The sequence below is a fragment of the Schistocerca cancellata genome, unplaced genomic scaffold (assembly GCF_023864275.1).
Source record: "Schistocerca cancellata isolate TAMUIC-IGC-003103 unplaced genomic scaffold, iqSchCanc2.1 HiC_scaffold_1150, whole genome shotgun sequence".
Classification (NCBI taxonomy): Eukaryota; Metazoa; Arthropoda; class Insecta; order Orthoptera; family Acrididae; genus Schistocerca; species Schistocerca cancellata.
In genome coordinates, this window is record NW_026047149.1 from 3,662,344 (window position 1) to 3,680,175 (window position 17,832).

Here is a 17,832-nt window from a genome sequence, read left to right on the forward strand (position 1 = left end):
TGTTTAATGGCAACTGTAACCTCTATCCAAAAACTGAAGGAATCTGTATTTTATTTTATTTACTATATCGTCTGGTTAATGCCAAAATAAGCAGTACTGTGAGGGTAAGACTTGGGCACGTGTGGCAACACAACTCACCGGAAGCGAGAGACGGCTGCGTCATCAGGTGGAGGGGTGTGTCGGGCAGACGTGGGAGGCGCAGCTGCAGCAGGAGTCCGGCTGTGGCCGCTGCGGGGTTGACGGTCAGAGTTGGGGGTGGACCCGCCCCCTGTGGCGGTTGGCGAGCTGCACAGAGAAACACTGTGTGGATGGGCGTGTTCACACAGGGGCTCACTGCAGGCGGTACAGCTGAGGGACTGTCCACCAGGGCAACAGAACACTCCGTGCCAACAACACCAGCCCGTCACTTAATGTGACTGTGCCACCAATTAACTGGTCTTTTTCTGCACTACTTCTGCTATATTCCCCACTGGCGTAGCTTAAGATGCAAAACAACAAATTGTTCAAAATGAAGCACAAACCAAATCCCAAACATAAGGGCAAACAATTTTGCTGCCCTGACAAAACAACTATCAGACAGAATTTAGAAGCTGTTAAAGTCAACTGGCTGCTACTTTTGATTGTGAGGTAATCTGAAAACTGATATAAGTATGCTGATTTATATCACTGGAGGGAGAGAGAGAGAGAGAGAGAGAGAGAGAGAGAGAGAGAGAGCCAGTGATAGGGAAACAAACTGATAAGTTGGGGCAGCAACTTACTGTTGAAACTACGTGGTCATGGATATGCAGGGGTTGTTTGATATGGAGCCTGAGGGAATGAAGAAGATGGACAAGAATTACAAGAGCTATGCTATAAAATTTATCGAGAGTATATTCAAAATTAGCATTTCAGTAAAGCATATAGGACTATATGTATCTAACGTCTTCATAATTCGATTCCTTGAAAAGACAGCAGTGGTGATGTGTTTCTTAAACAATTTTCTTGTTGAGCAGTTTGCAGTACAGACCACTATTAAAAGAAGAAAATGGGTTAGGCCGTGTATGCAATTTTATCTGATGGACACTGGTTCCAACTTGTGAAGTAACCTGTAGTCTATTGAATATGGATTTTAAAAAAGTTGAAAAGGAAACGAAATAGACTTGTATGGAGTAAATGTATCTAAGAGACAGAGGCAACAAATGATAGCTGGATGAAAATGTCACATCAATACTGACGTTGTGGGAGGTATGTCATACACCTGTAGGTGGACAGCAAATATAATCTGCTGTATCCCAGTAGCAGGAAACCTGATAGGATTCCCTGTACGACCTCTGATAACGCAAGGAGAACTTCAAACAAGACAGGGGGGGGGGGCAGAGATTGCCTGTGTTTAGTGAAAGGGAATGCACGGAAAATATTCAGGGCGATAGTTGAACAGACGAGAAAGAAGTGTGATTGTAAGGCACAGCCTTGAGTGTGACAATGTTACTGTGCTGGCTCGATTATTCTCTTCTTGTTTCCCCCCGGTGTGTGCGACTAGCTCCAGTGCTCATAGCTCCTGCTTTACTGGATATCTCAGGGAGTCACACCCTGCTCTTTGGGGCCAGTCACCTAGGGGTAGCGTCTTTTTTTAGTAATCGGGAAAGTCCTCAGTCCCGGGTTGGAACCTCACCATCACTTGAATTTTGAATAAGAATCAGCAGCATTGGTGTCTGAAGACTTCCAGCATCAGGTGTCACCCTCTTTCAGCCAACAGCCTTTCCAAAGAGGGCGGAGGGGCCGACAGAGTTTCAGGGCACTCTCTTTCTCTTGAGGTCGGAAACTGGTCCTAAATGAGGAAAAATTGGCAATGATCAACAACGTGAGGATACAGAAGACAATGTAAACCACTGCTTAAAGATACATAACGTGCATCAACATGACATGTGGCATGTGATTCAATAAGAGCCATAACGGTCTCTCCATTAGCAAAAGACTAGTCCCCCATTCAAACCTCCAGGCGAGGTGGCCCAAGAGGGAGGTGACCATGAGAAAAAAGTTGAGTAATCAACAAAAGGATAACGTTCTACGAGTCGTCATGTGGAAAGTAAGGAATTTGTATGTGGTTGGGAAGCTAGAAAATTAGAAAAGGGGCCGGCCGGGTTGGCCGTGCGGTTAAAGGCGCTTCAGTCTGGAACCGCGTGGCCGCTGCGGTCGCAGGTTCGAATCCTGCCTCGGGCATGGATGTGTGTGATGTCCTTAGGTTAGTTAGGTTTAATTAGTTCTAAGTTCTAGGCGACTGATGACCTCAGAAGTTAAGTCGCAAAGTGCTCAGAGCCATAAGAAAAGGGAAATGCTGAGGACGTATCTAGCTGTAGTGGGTGTCAGTGATGCGGAAAGGAAAGAAAAGAATAGGGTTGTAGCAACAGCAGCAGATAACAGGAGTAGGATTCAGTATCAATAGAAAGGCAGGGCAGAAAGTGAGATACTGTGAACGGATGAGTATAGATGTTCTCGTGAGAATCGAAAGCAAACCAACAACATCCATAGTTCAGGTATACATGATGACGTCGCAAGTTGGTGAAGAGAGAGAAAGTATGAGGATATTGAACAAGTAATTCGGTACATATGTAATAGTCATGGAGGGATTGAAACGCAACCGTAGGGGAAGGAGTAGAAGAAAGAGTTACACGAGAAAATGTACTTGATAATGGGAATAGGAGAGAAGGAAGGCTAGTTGTTCTATAGTAAATTTATCCTAGTAATAGCTGGTATAGTCTATTCAAGAATCTTGAGACAAGGGGGTATACCTGGGAAAGGACCGAAACATGGGAGGTTTAAAGTCAGATTTTGAAATCAGATACTGGACTGTAAAGCATACCCAGGACTACATATAGACTCTTAACAATTTAGCAGTGATTAAGAGTAGGCTGAATTTTACGAGACTCGTCAGGAGCAATCGATGTACGAAGCAGTGGAATACAGTAGTACTAAGGAAAGAAGAGATGAGATTTATGTCCTCCGAGACTACAGATACTGCGATAATAAACAGCTCAATAGGTTGTTCAGTTTAAGAGGAATGGAGATCTTTAAAAACGACAGTAAGAGAAGTTGGAAAGAAAAACGTAGGTACAAAGAAGCTAACTGCGAAGAAACCATGGAAAACATAAGAAATCCTTCAGTTCATCAATCAAAGACAGAAGTTCAAAAACATTCAGGAAAATTCAGTAATTGAGAAATATGTCACTTAAGGATGAAATGAATAGGAAGTGCAGAGAAGCTAAGGTGAAACGGCTGCACGAAAAATGTGAAGAAATCAAAGAAGAAATAATTCTTGGGACGACTGACGCAGCATATAGAAAAGTCAAAGCAATCTTCCACGGAATTAGAGGCAAGCGTGGTAACATTAAGAGCACAATGGGAATTCCAGTGTTAAATACAGAGGCGAGATTGGATAGTTGGAAAGAGTACACTAAAGGCCTCTCTGATTGGAACAACTTGTCTGATGGCGTGACAGAAGAACAAGCAGGAGTCGGTATGGAAAATATTGGTGATTAGAATCAGATTTTAAAAGCGCTTTGGAAAATTTAAGATCAAAGAAGGCAAAAGGTATAGACAACATTCAATCAGAAGTTCTAAAATCATTGGAGGAGGTGGCAAAAGGTCTATTCTCACTGTTGTGTAGAATGTATGAGTCTGGCAATATACAATCTGACTTTGAGAGAAATATAATCTGCACGATTTGGAAGACTGCAAGAGCAGAGAAGTGTGAGAATTATCGCACAATCAGCTTAACAGCTCAAGCATCCCAGTTGCTAAGAAGGATAATACACAGGAGAACAGAAAAGAAAATTGACGTTCGGTAACGTTTATATGATTTGTGGTCCTGGCGAAAGCCTTCGGCAATATCAAATGTTGCAAGATGTTTGAAATTCTGAGAAAAATACGGGTAAGGCAGAGGAGAAGAGTAATTTGCAATATGTACAAGAGACAAGAAGGTAAAATAACAGTGGAAGACCAAGAGTGAAGTATTCGGGTTAAAAAGGGTGTCAGACAGGGATGTAATCTTTCGCCTCTACTGTTCAATCTATATACCGAAGAAGCGATGACGGAAATAAAGGAAAGATTGAAAAGTGGAATTAAAATTCAGGGTGAAATGATATAAGATTTGTTGATGACTGATTCCCTCAGTGACTGTGAAGAAGAATTACAGGGTTTGCTGAATGGAATGAACAGTCTAATGAGTACAGAATAGGGAATCAGAGTAAATCTGAGAAAGGCGAAATTGATAGAAGCAGTAGAAGTGAAAACAGCGAGATACTTAGCATCGTGACTGACGATCAGTAATTAGATCAAGTTAAGGTGTTACGCAACATGGGCAGCAAAGAAACCCATGACGAACAAATCAAGGACGATGTCTAATTCACACTAACACTGCCAAAAAGGGAATCGTGCTTACCTGGCTTCTGCTGGTGGCTCACTGACTAGACGGATGACTTCGTTGACTTCTTGTGGACACTCGAGCACAGCGTCCGCCCAGCCCCGCGTGGCCATCACCTGCGGGTGGTCCTTTATGAAGGCGACGGCAGCCCTGGTGGCGTCCGGGCACGAGTGCCTCACTGCCCTGACGGCCGTCGCCGCTGCGGTCTCGACGGCCAACTGCGAGATCAGCTGCCGCTCGCAGGCAGCCTTCAGGCCCGACAAGCCGTACTTGTCGGCCGCCGAGAGCAGCTGGGCGGCCGTGTCGGGCAGCTGGGGGGCCTGCAGGGTATACGTGTAGGCCACCAGGAGCCTCAGCACCGGGCCCTCCACGTCGTCGATGCTCACCTGGCCGCAGCTGGCCTCCAGCATGCCGTGCGCGAACATCGCTTGAAACACGGGGCTCGCGGCTGCCAACACGGCCCTGTGAGCCGCCACCCTCGTCTCGCCCGCCACCAGCGTCACCAGGGCGCCGTCACCCCCGTCTAGCAGGGCGGCCAGGGCCTCGGTTGTGGTGTTCTGAACCTCCGCAACTGCCGACATGGTGGGTGGTCCTGAAACACAGTGCCACTGAGCAGCCCTCACACTGCACCCTCAACACTTGTACGAGGCGCATGCAGACCTGTATGAAACAACAGCTGTTAAAGTGTTGTACACCCTAAACCAATTGCAACGTCACCAGTTTCCTTAAAATGACAAGGGTCCGTACTGCTTCGTGATCACCTAAGGTTTGTAACTACCAGCGCGGTGCTACGATAAACTGCTTTCACCTTCTAAAAATGTTATCGTTCTCAGTCAAAAGATGGTTTATTTATGTCATAGCAAAAAAATTGGCAAAGCAACAAACGTCTTTCAGCCCTAAAGTTACAGGACTTATATTTAAATCCAAGCTCGTGGCACCTCTGAGAAATATTTTCTTCCTCCTTATCTCAAATTCCACAGATCCGTGACACCTCATCAGAAGCAATGTACATGTAATGCAGAAATCAGTTTCCTCGGTGAATGTCTCAGGGTAGGCACGATTAAACTTTACTGGCCGCCTTGACCGAGCGGTTCTAGACGCTTCAATTAGGAACCGCACGCCTGCTACGGTCGCAGGTTCGAATCCTGCCTCGGGTATGGACGTGTGTGACGTCCTTAGGTTTGTTAGGTTTAAGTATTTCTAGGTTCTATTGGACTGATGACCTCCGATGTTAAGTCCCATAGTGCTCAGAGCCATTTGAACCGTTCTGAACCACTGTAAGGGTCTAAATTCATTCGTACGTTTAACTCTCCTTTTAACAGACTGATATCTGTGTCTTCTTTCTTAAGAAAAAGATTCAGCGCCCACCTCCGTGGTAAACAATGCTGCATAATACAATCATAAATCATGTCGCCATTTTGTCCGAATGTTGCAAGCTATGGTGTACCCAGGTATTTCCAGGTTGAGCAGTTTAGGAATTAAACTCGTTGCCTCCATTTCCAGAACGTGTGTTGTGGAACTTTCGCACAAATATACACTCTTGGAAATTGAAATAAGAACACCGTGAATTCATTGTCCCAGGAAGGGGAAACTTTATTGACACATTCCTGGGGTCAGATACATCACATGATCACACTGACAGAACCACAGGCACATAGACACAGGCAACAGAGCATGTACAATGTCGGCACTAGTACAGTGTATATCCACCTTTCGCAGCAATGCAGGCTGCTATTCTCCCATGGAGACGATCGTAGAGATGCTGGATGTAGTCCTGTGGAACGGCTTGCCATGCCATTTCCACCTGGCGCCTCAGTTGGACCAGCGTTCGTGCAGGACGTGCAGACCGCGTGAGACGACGCTTCATCCAGTTCCAAACATGCTCAATGGGGGACAGATCCGGAGATCTTGCTGGCCAGAGTAGTTGACTTACACCTTCTAGAGCACGTTGCGTGGCACGGGATACATGCGGACGTGCATTGTCCTGTTGGAACAGCAAGTTCCCTTGCCGGTCTAGGAATGGTAGAACGATGGGTTCGATGACGGTTTGGATGTACCGTGCACTATTCAGTGTCCCCTCGACGATCACCAGTGGTGTACGGCCAGTGTAGGAGATCGCTCCCCACACCATGATGCCGGGTGTTGGCCCTGTGAGCCTCGGTCGTATGCAGTCCTGATTGTGCCGCTCACCTGCACGGCGCCAAACACGCATACGACCATCATTGGCACCAAGGCAGAAGCGACTCTCATCGCTGACACTCTCCATTCGTTCCTCCATTCACGCCTGTCGCGACACCACTGGAGGCGGGCTGCACGATGTTGGGGCGTGAGCGGAAGACGGCCTAACGGTGTGCGGGACCGTAGCCCAGCTTCATGGAGACGGTTGCGAATGGTCCTCGCCGATACCCCAGGAGCAACAGTGTCCCTAATTTGCTGGGAAGTGGCGGTGCGGTCCCCTACGGCACTGCGTAGGATCCTACGGTCTCGGCGTGCATCCGTGCGTCGCTGCGGTCCGGTCCCAGGTCGACGGGCACGTGCACCTTCCGCCGACCACTGGCGACAACATCGATGTACTGTGGAGACCTCACGCCTCACGTGTTGAGCAATTCGGCGGTACGTCCACCCGGCCTCGCGCATGCCCACTATACGCCCTCTCTCAAAGTCCGTCAACTGCACATACGGTTCACGTCCACGCTGTCGCGGCATGCTACCAGTGTTAAAGACTGCGATGGAGCTGCGTACGCCACGGCAAACTGGCTGACACTGACGGCGGCGGTGCGCAAATGCTGCGCAGCTAGCGCCATTCGACGGCCAACACCGCGGTTCCTGGTGTGTCCGCTGTGCCGTGCGTGTGATCATTGCTTGTACAGCCCTCTCGCAGTGTCCGGAGCAAGTATGGTGGGTCTGACACACCGGTGTCAATGTGTTCTTTTTTCCATTTCCAGGAGTGTATATTTGTATCTCCTTTTGGCGTGGACGTGTTTGTATAGCATCTTTGCCCCACAGAACGTTCGGATACTTATTAGATGACAGATACATCATGGCTAAACCAAAGTAAGCTCTATCACAGCTCCGACATCACTCTCGACTCTCCTGGTCGTATGAGGGGGCAAACGACGGAGTCAGTGAAATAGTTCCACACCCTACAGTGTAAACTGGTTTCGTAAATTCAGACAAGTGGGTTTCGCGAGAACGGCATCCACTTTTTTCGAATCATCCCGAATTAGCACCTCCATTCCACCAGCGTAAGACGTCTGCCGGGCCATTACAGTGCCAGGAGAGCGCCTAAGAATTCGTCCCAAGGCTTCTGTCACGCCAGCTCGACGTAGATGGAGACGCCGAGGCAGTGCTGTACAGAGCGTAGCGCCGGAGGTCAACGCAGGGTCGCAGGCCAACACGTGCACTGCAGGCTTCTGGAAGCCACCCGACCAACCCAAGTCTTCCTTTCCCATCCCTCATTAGTTAGTTGTACATTTGCTTCCGTTTTATATCGCTTTGCGGTTTTTTTCGCCTCCCCATTCCAAGTATGCACTCAATGTTATAGGCTCAAAACTTTGGACACTGGCGTTGTAATCGCATAATGAACGACATTTCACTGTTGTTTACAGGTATTGTTACCGTATTTTCCTACATCCAAGTGCTGCTGCATGTCAATAAACGAAGTGGTAAAAGCTGTAAAGCCGTTTACGTTTCCATACAGTCTTCGAGCATCGACTTGTTCCTCGTCTAAGAAACAGACGTCATTGTCTTATAAATCTTTAATGTATCCTGAGATCAGTGGTGTAGTATTCTACTTTATTGTGACACTCTCAATGCGACTGTAGTTTACACTGAGCTTTCGCAGATCCTTTCACTCAGACGGTTTTCTAGGTAATCACAAATTTGCCAAGATACTGAGCGGGATCGCGTCTGAATTATTAGTAGACAGAGAGCCATGGTCCCGATCACCTTCAGCATATTTTGGAGACACAATCTTCGTGCGTGTCTGCACCGTGTAACCGGCAGAGAAACGTGTGTGAAATGCAAGTAGTGGACTGGATATGCAGGGCGCGGCGGTGAGACACTCTGGGCTCACATTCGGGAGGACAGTGGTTCGACCACACACTGTGCAGCAGGTCTGCAGACGAAGGGCGAATGAGTGGACGTGGCTGCTTGTCATTTGTGTCTTCTGCACCGGCTTTCTGTTTGCTGTCCACCCACACAGGTTTTTCTTCATAGAGTCTCTCTCAATAGGAGTGCCGTGATGGTGCCCTAGGAGAGGCATGACTAAGGTAGCCCTAGCGGTCTTCATTACCGAATGTTCCACAAACTGCAACAGGTATTTAGCTGTCGGTGTGTCGTTTCCCAGGAAAACCGCGAGGAAGTGGTTTCATTTCGTCCATCATTAAAGTTGTTTACAAGTTTTCCAATGAGTACGACGAGCATTAAACTACTTTTCAATATTTATATAACTTCCAATGGTGGTGATGTTTCCTTCTACAGTGTAATTTCTGTGTGTGGGTCACAAGTCAGAAACGATTTCACGGTGCCATCAATTTGGAATCTTTACAGTCGCCTCATCAGTATGAATTGCAGACTTCTTTATTCTTTTTCCATATAAAATTCGAAATTAATCAGCGAAAGCACTCGACGCCCTCTCTAAGGCTTTTTATTAATGAGAAAACATTTGACTGAGCTTTTGATATTAATAGATCACTTTCTTCCACCCCTCAGAGGCGTTTTCGATGTGATGGGGCCTTCCACTGTAATTCGACATATCTGATGGCAACTGGTCCAGAAATAGTCCAATAATCGACGAAACTAGTTTTTCAGACAGTATTTTCTGAATAGACTGCCAACCATGATCCAATATTTCTAAGACAATATATCGTACTCTGTATAGATTGTTAGATAACAATGTCTTTCTTCATTTTTCTTAAGAGGGGGACTTCTTTCCACGTCGTTGATTAAAATGAAAATTGCAACTCGTAATCTCTGGTTCAGGAAATAAATTTCCAGCTGATTGGAATGGACATTAGCAACTTCCAGAGTCATTATGAGAGAAGAAGGTTCCATCCGAGCACATTTTTATTTGTTAAGTAATAGTAAATATTAGGACTATGTAGTACGTATCAAATAGTGAGGTGCATTCTGACTCCTACCATGTACACAATTGTCTTTCATGATTCAAACAAACTGTTAGTGGTTAAATTGTGCTCTGTGCAAAATTCTGCCAGGCTGTTTCCCCTTTCATTCCCTTACTTCAGTTCTTTTCTCCCCAAACTTTTCTTCCAGTTCGTATTCCGACTATCGATTTCGAGAGCCCCATCACAAGTTTTCATCTCGCTTAGTGATCTGACCTATTTCTTTTCTCTCAAAAAGCATTTCCTTAATCTCTTCGTCATTTTCGGAACTAGTTGACGCGCAAGCCAGTACTTCTGTAACTGGTTTGGCTGTGTGTCTGTCCTGGCTGTGGTAGCGACTTCACTGTGCAGCTCAGATAGCAGTAAGACGTTAGTGTTTTCGGCCGAGAACGATATTAAACAAATTTCCAGTGACCTCACGGAGAAATCTAAGGAGGAGCTATTCTCAAACACACGCATTTCTTGCTACCAGATGCTGAGACGAAGACAGGCATTGTGAAGAATCTAGCCACATAAAGATCAAGGACCCAGACTAAAATACATAAGCACAATCATCGTCCAACTGAGCTACTTATAAAATTACGGGGGCGTTCGATCTGCAACGCTACACTTTTTTCTTGGCCAATTTCTGTTGGAAAAATGCGAAATTTTTGAGACATCGTGGAATATTCCCGCTTCAGCCCCTACAGCTTCATAGAATTCCATCAGCTGACAGCACCGTATGTAGCCTCCAAAATGGCGTCCGTAAAGGAGGTGCGACCCAAGCAGAGAGCTGTCACCGAGTTTCTTTCGGATGAAAACCAGAGCATCGGAGATGTTCATACCCGCTTGCAGAATGTCTGAGGAGATTTGGCAGTGAACAGAAGCACCGCGAATCTTAGTGCGAGGTGTCTGTCAGCGTCAGAAGGGCTTACTGGTGATCAACGCCTGGCCTAGCAGCGCCATCGTCGCAGCAAGGTTGCGCATATCTGGCCGACCTCCACGTGTCGGCCAGCTGCAGACGGCTGTGACTCCTGCGATGTGGGAACGTGCTCTCATTCAAGGTGACCGGTGGATCACTCAGAGCTGAACAACCCGCATCTCGCACCTTCCGACTTCCGTCTGTTTGGTCCAACGAAGGATGCACTCCACGGCAAGCAGTACACGGGTGACGGCAGGTCACTGATGCAGCAAGACGTGAGTGGCTGGTCAACTGTTTACTCACTCTGTCAGTTGAATGAAACAACCAGATGAAACTGGCCATGTCGGCTATATGAACACTTTTTCAACCACACTCTGGGTTTTCAATGTAGCTAATTATTACGAATTGTCATCTTACATCGAAAGCGTAGCTTACCACGGAGCTGGAAGGAGAGCAGAATTTTGGTTCTCATGCTGGCACAGCTGATTTCAAGTGAATAACTTCAGTACTTTCGGAGATATAAATTTTTACCTAAGGGACGACTGTGATGGATTCATCTATAGCACCAATTGAAACTACAACCAGAAGTACAGGTCCATAAGATCTAACTGTCTGGAATTTTCCTTCGTTTCATTACCACAGATTTCTGACTAAATAAAAAGTACTTTGGAAATCAATTATTTCATCGTGTTTGGGTTATTTAAGTGTTTTGCAGCGTCTGAGGAGATACGTTGAAATTTTATGGAAATTAAGTAAATGTATGTGTGAGAAAGTTTCTTGTACAATAGTAGAATTTTTGCCGTATGTCTGACTTCGGTAGATTTTGTGAAAGGCAGCCAGAAGGGGCGTCGAGTATTAAATTTGTAAGTAATTTATGATGCGGAATGGAATCTAATTTTGTCTTCATTAAATTTTATTTAGTTTCGGAATTACGTGATTTCTCGTCTAAATTACCTGCAGTAATCTGATTGGCTGACATTAAAAATACCTGAAGTATACAAGTGCTCGAAATGATCTGATTGGCTGTTTAACACATTAGCCAATAGGAATTAAGCATATCCCGTGCGTATCAGTATGGCTTTGTGCCTCCGATCTAGGAGCCGATGAAGTCGTTCGGGAGCCATCTTCCAGTAAACGCCTGTGTTAAATCGCGCTGATCAAATTTATTCCAAAATAAAGAAATTTGCGCGTTTTATTGCTTCTCTTGTCGTTGACAAAGAGCGACTACAGTACTGAATATTTTGTGAAAGCTTGAGATTTGAGAGTGATTTATTTTAGGAGACATTCGCATGTGAACATTTTATTTCGTACACAAACACTGCGCGGCGTCTTTCGTGCAGATTACGAGACATTATATGCATTATAGGAATGTTTCTATACTGAGTCTGGGTGAGTGATTTCACTGACTTTTGTTTTCAAGGTTTATTGGAATGCCGCAATTGTTAAATCAGCCCAGAATTTTGTCATTCTGCATGCTTTTCGAGGAGCTAAGTACTGCACCGAGTGCAGGTTATTTTTGGAGGAGACAATATTCCATAAAACCACATTTAGAAAGTCTGTAGAACCAACGTCAAATCCTGACTCTGCGAATACATCTTAACTCCATTCGTATGGCTCTCGCACAGATCACGAAGACAAGTTTAGACTGATTACTGCACACACAGAGGCACTTTAATGATTCTTCACACACCCCTGAACGTGAATGGACCATGAGAAACTCCCAGTAAGTGATACGATGGATGTACCCACTGCCATGCACTTTACAGTCGTTTCAATGGTGTAGATAAATGAGACTCAGTTTGGGAGGAGGAAGAATCACACTACCTTTTAAAAGACTGTAACTGATTGGTTTCTCCAGTAAATATAAGAGCCTTGCTGCTCTCACACGTAAACAACTCGGGTAATACATAACGAGTCCGTAATTATGAGCAATACATCATCCATCTGCGGTAACTATAGACTTTGCATTACTGTACTGAAACTTCCTGCAGAGCTGAAAGGAACATTTAGAACCTAACGGTCGTTAAATACTGGAAGAAACCCATAGTGTGTGGCTTTTTCAGTCCTTATTACGACCATGTGCTCCGTCTGAACGTCATCACGTCATCAGCGCACACAAATGCAACTGTGAGGCTACATAAATGGACGGCTGTGTGTCTATCAAACGTCAGTTTTCGTCACTTGGTTTTTTTCCCTGTATGCAGACATCGTAAAGTGATCAATGGGCAGAATTACTCACAACAGAGTCGGTGCCCATACTGACACATACGATGAGTTTCATTATGCACTTAGTCGGGGATCTGCGATTGTGCAACACTATTGCATTGTAGGTAACATATGAGACACTTCGCCCGGCTAAAAACCAGGACGGCCTTCCTGCTGAAAAAGACACACGCGAGATTCTCCTGTCCTCCGGCAAAGTGGCTCTGCTTCCCGACTCTAACCACCAACCTCCGAAAACCATGCAGTCCTGAAAGGACTGCTTAAAACCTGTTCGTGGCTCAAAGTCAGATCCCTCATCAGTGAAGAGCCGTCGAATGACTAAACAGTTGAGTGGAAAAAGCTAGTGAAAAGTCGAGAGGTATCTATTACATCTATCATATCACCCACCAAATGTCTGAAGTATGGCACGCTGCAATCATTCTGCAGTGTTATACATGTGAGAAACATTTCCTCTGGAAAAAATTAACAGCAGCTACTGCACCTTACAAACATTTTCTTTTGCGAACTTCCAGCATGTTGCAGTACCTTAGTGCAACAAGTACTGTTCATCAGTACATAAAAAACCAGCCCAAGTTGCAAATTTTTACTTTTTATTCATTCGATGACCAGTTTCGAGCCGAGACCAATTTTGAAATCGTCGTAACATAATCGGAAATGGGATTTCCGAACGTTTCAAAAATGTACTACGAGCATTTTTGACATGTTCGTAAATGCTATGATTTGAAAATGGATCTCGGTCCGTAATTAGTCATCTAGTAAATAAAATGTAAAAATTTGCTACTTCGACTGCTTTCCCATTCTACTGACTTTTTTGCCACAGACTTTTTGGTCGTAAGTTTCTCTGTATAATAAATGCCTCTGAAAAACCTACACGAGGCAAAATTCTAACTTCAATAAAAGTCAAAGGGAAGAATCGTTAATCTCACGAAATAATCATTTTTCAACTGCTAATGTCAGTTATTTGAAGTGAACACACACACACACACACACACACACACACACACCAAAAGTAGTCTTGCCTCACCTGGGTTCCGTGAGTTCCGGAACCTGTACAGAAAATGGAGTAGACAGCAACATGAACATCATTTCCGCCCTTTTTATTGCTCATGAAAGCCACACATTGCATGATGTACCACCACACAGCGAGACCTTCAGAGGTGGTGGTCCAGATTGTAATACCTCCAATACCCAGTAGCACGTCCCCTTGCATTGATGCATGCCTGTATTCGTCGTGGCATACTATCCACAAGTTCATCAACGCACTGTTGGTGCAGATTGTCCCACTCCTCTATGGCGATTCGGCGTAGATCTGTCAGAGTGGTTGGGGGGTCACGTCGTCCATAAACAGCCCTTTTAAATCTGTCCCAGGCATGTTTGGTAGGGCTCATGTCTGGAGAATGTGCTCGCCACTAGTCGAGCGATGTCGTAATCATGATGGATGACATTCACAATATCTGCACGATGGGGGCGCGAATTGTCGTCCATCAAGACGAATGCCTCGCCAATATGCTACCGATATGGTTGCACTATCGGTCGGAGAATGGCATTCACGTATGTTACAGCAGTTACGGCGCCTTCCGTTATCACCAGCGGCATACGTCGTTCAGACTGACCGGTTTGCCTCCAAACACGTCTCAGGCGGCAGTCTGATTGAAGGCATATGCGACACTCATCGGTGAAGAGAACGTGATGCCAATCGTGAGTGGCCCATTCGACATGTTGTCGGGCCCATATGTTCCACGCTGCACGGTCTCGTGGTTGACAAGGTAGACCTCGGCAAGGACGTCGGGAGTAAAGTTGCGCATCGTGCAGCCTATTGCGCGCAGTTTGAGTCGTAACACGACGTCCTGTGGCTGCACGAAAAGCATTATTCAACATGGTGGCGTTGCTGTCAGAGTTATTCCGACGCATAATCCGTAGGCAGCGGTCACCCACTGCGGCCTGAGCGAGGCACGTCATAGACAGTTCCTGTCTCTCTGTATCTCCTCCATGTCCGAACAACGTCGCTTTGGTTCACACCGAGACGCCTCGACACTTCCCTTGTTGAGAGCCCTTCCCAGCACAAAGGGACAATGCGGACGCGACCGAACCGCGATGTTTACCGTCTAGGCATGGTTGAACCACATAGAACACGAGCCGTGTATCGCCTTCCGGAGGTGGAATGACGAACTGATTGGCTGTCCGACCCGCTTTGTCTAACAGGCGCCGCCCATGCATAGCTGTTTACATTTTTGGGTGGGTTTAGTGACGTCTCTGAACAGTCAAAGGGACTGTGTCTGTGATACGATATCGACAGTGAACGTCTATCTTGAGGAGTTCTGGGAACCGCAAAACTTTTGGTGTGTGTGTGTGTGTGTGTGTGTGTGTGTGTGTGTGTGTGTGTGTGTGTGTGTGTTTTGGGGGGGGGGGGGGGGTTGTAGTTACGCTCACCGCACGAGAGAGCTCCCATGAAAAGTGAGCCATGGTAGGGGAATGAAACATTTGTGAGGACATGGGGAAGAGTAACAGTGAACAAACCATTAAAAATCTCATTTTAATATCCACATGAGAGGGTAAACGTCGTTAATTGTGTTTAGTGTTTACATTCCACGTTACGAACTTGGGTCAGTGTGGGGACGGTGTGCATCGGCGGCAGCCCCGTCAGCTCGCCACGCCTCCCCTGGACACGCGCGGCCCCGCCCCCTTGCCTGCGGCGCCACGGGCAGTGCTGACGCGGGCCGCGCCACCGGCAGAGTTGAGGCTAGAGGTGTACAAATTCCCCTTGCAGCCTGCTTGCCCCTAGCTCCTCTGCAACCATTCATGCAGGTCAGCCTGCCGCGACGTAAACACAAGAGTGCGCGTGTACTGAGGCATAGTGGGCAATGCGCCCGACACGGGCTCCCGCAAGCCCGGGCTACCTGGCTTCCCGCAAGCCTGCCAAGCTTCACGGGACCCGGTCAGCTTGCTGCGCCTGACAACAGGTTGCGCTGTCAAGCTACCGTGACTAGGGTAGCCAGGTAGTTAGCCTGCAGTTCATTTATCGCAACGGTGGAGGCAGCACAATGAATAGGTCGAACTTTAGTGAGATTGAAACAAAATTGACAACTGGCGAATACATGCTGGTAACGAAACAGAGCACAAGTGCAGCATGGGAAACGTTTTCGTGTGTTTATGAGGCCGCTTCAAATAAATCGGTAGGTGTGTCTCAATGCAAACTATGTAAAAAGCTCTTAAGTACTTATTCGGGAACCTCGAGTATGTTACGACATGTGTGCAAATTTGACAAGCAGTTCCCTCACTCCGTAAATATCTTGAAAGAGGACAAAGATTTAGTGGCCGAAAAGTGCGTCGAAATGTGTGCTAAGGACCTGAGACCATTTAGCAGTATAGAGGGAGGATTTCTTAATTTAGGGCAGACACTGATCGACATAGGTAAAAAATATGGCTCAGTTGATATTAAAAATGTTTTGCCTTCCCGAGTGACAGTAGCTAGGAAAGTTCAAACCTTAGCTGATAAAAGTGCGCAGCAAAATGCTCCCAGACATAGTGCATGCGATTCGTTCTGGTATATGCGCCAGTACAATTGATCTATGGACAGACAATTACAAAGGGGTGCATTATATGTCCGTGACAATGCATTACATAAATTCAGACTGGCGTTTGAATAAATATGTACTGATGTGCTCTGCGTTTCCTGACTGCCCAAAAACTGGCTCGAATATTCGAAACGAGTTGGAAGATGGCTTAGAAACTATGGGTGTTTCTCGTGAAGACATTGCCAAAATTACGTTTGTCACAGACCAGGGCAGTAACATTGTCAAAGCTCTCGAAATATATCAGCGTCTTCCATGCATGGCTCATAGTACAAACACAGTCTTGAAACATGTTCTGAGCGAACAGTTTTTGAAAGAAAATGTTCCAAATATATTAGCCATTCTTAATACAGTGCGGGCTACGGTTTCGTACTTCAAGAGAAGAGGTCTCTGTGTGAGACTGAACTCATCTTTAAAGCAGTGGGTTTCAACTCGTTGGAATAGTTATTTTGACATGCTTGTACCAGTCCATTCTCAGATTGATTCAGTGAAGGCTGTTTTACATAATGAAGGTGCCTCTGATAAGATGCTGGGTTATGACCACCATATAACTGGCCAGCTTATAGAGTTTCTTAAGCCGTTTAAAGAAGCCACAGTTGATCTAGAGGCTGACAAGGATCCAACCCTACATTTAGTTCTACCGTGGTTTTATGCCTTAAAACTCAACTGTACCGTACGGGATAACGATGAAGAGGTTTGTAATTTTATTCCATCTGAATATTATAGAACCACTTGTGAAATATGTATGTTGAGAAAATGTATCTTCAGGACATGAAACCTTTGAAACAAGCCGCCGATGCCTTCCTAGAACAGAAAATGTGCGTCAGTATGTTGCATAAAATTGCAACGTTTATGGTGGCTAACTACCGCACATAAGAAAGTTCACCGAGGATGAAAAAATTGAAGTTAACCAAGCAGCACGACAGATGTGTGCTGAAGGTAAGCTCCTAAGATAATGCATATATTCTTCATCTACATGTACATGGGTACTCTGCAAGACGCACGCAAGTGCTTGGTTGAGGGTTCATCGAACCACTTTCAACTTATTTGTCTCCTTTTCTCGAATTTCGCGCGGGATAGAACATCTACATCTCTCCGTATGAGCGCTGCTTTTTTGTATTTTATTCTGATGATCATTTCTTCCAATGTAGATGGGACTCGACAATATATCTTCGAATTCGGAGGTGTTAAGTTGGTGATCGAAATTTCATATATAGATCGCGCCACGTCAAAAAACGCCATTGTTGTAATGATTCCCACCCCAACTCTTGTGTAATTTCCGCGACACTCTTTCCCCTGTTTCACGATAATACCAAACCAGCTGCCCTTATTTAGACTCTTTCGACCTCTTCCGTCAATAGTAAGGCTCTCCAACTTCGTAGCAATGCTCCAAAAGAGTGTTTTGTCATTAAAACGCCTACAGCATTTTCTGTGTGTCCATTCCTATTTAAGTAGGTCGTAATTGTAATCAGAGGTATTAAGTAGAATCTACAGCCTTTAGATTTGACTGGTTGATCTTGTAAACGAAGTTTAACGGACTTAGTTTAGTACACACAGGGATAACCTCGCTCTTGTCATTATTTATTGCCAACTGCTAATTTTCACACCAAAAAT

General features: G+C 45.8%; 2 protein-coding genes across 2 annotated transcripts in view; both read right to left on the minus strand.

The window, feature by feature from the left end:
• LOC126159966 (uncharacterized) overlaps nucleotides 1-17,832 on the minus strand; it is a 491,753-nt gene that overhangs the window by 435,873 nt on the left and 38,048 nt on the right. The gene's annotated exons all lie outside the window — the stretch shown is intronic.
• The window catches only part of LOC126159968 (poly [ADP-ribose] polymerase tankyrase-like), a 55,874-nt gene that overhangs the window by 6,656 nt on the left and 31,386 nt on the right, over nucleotides 1-17,832 (minus strand). Inside the window, exons 2-3 of the mRNA XM_049916775.1 lie at nucleotides 4,418-4,991; nucleotides 139-285 (exon numbers count right to left, since the gene is read on the minus strand). Coding sequence (XP_049772732.1) covers nucleotides 139-285; nucleotides 4,418-4,980 — 710 coding nt within the window. The 5' untranslated portion in view covers nucleotides 4,981-4,991. The remainder of the gene's footprint in view (nucleotides 1-138; nucleotides 286-4,417; nucleotides 4,992-17,832) is intronic.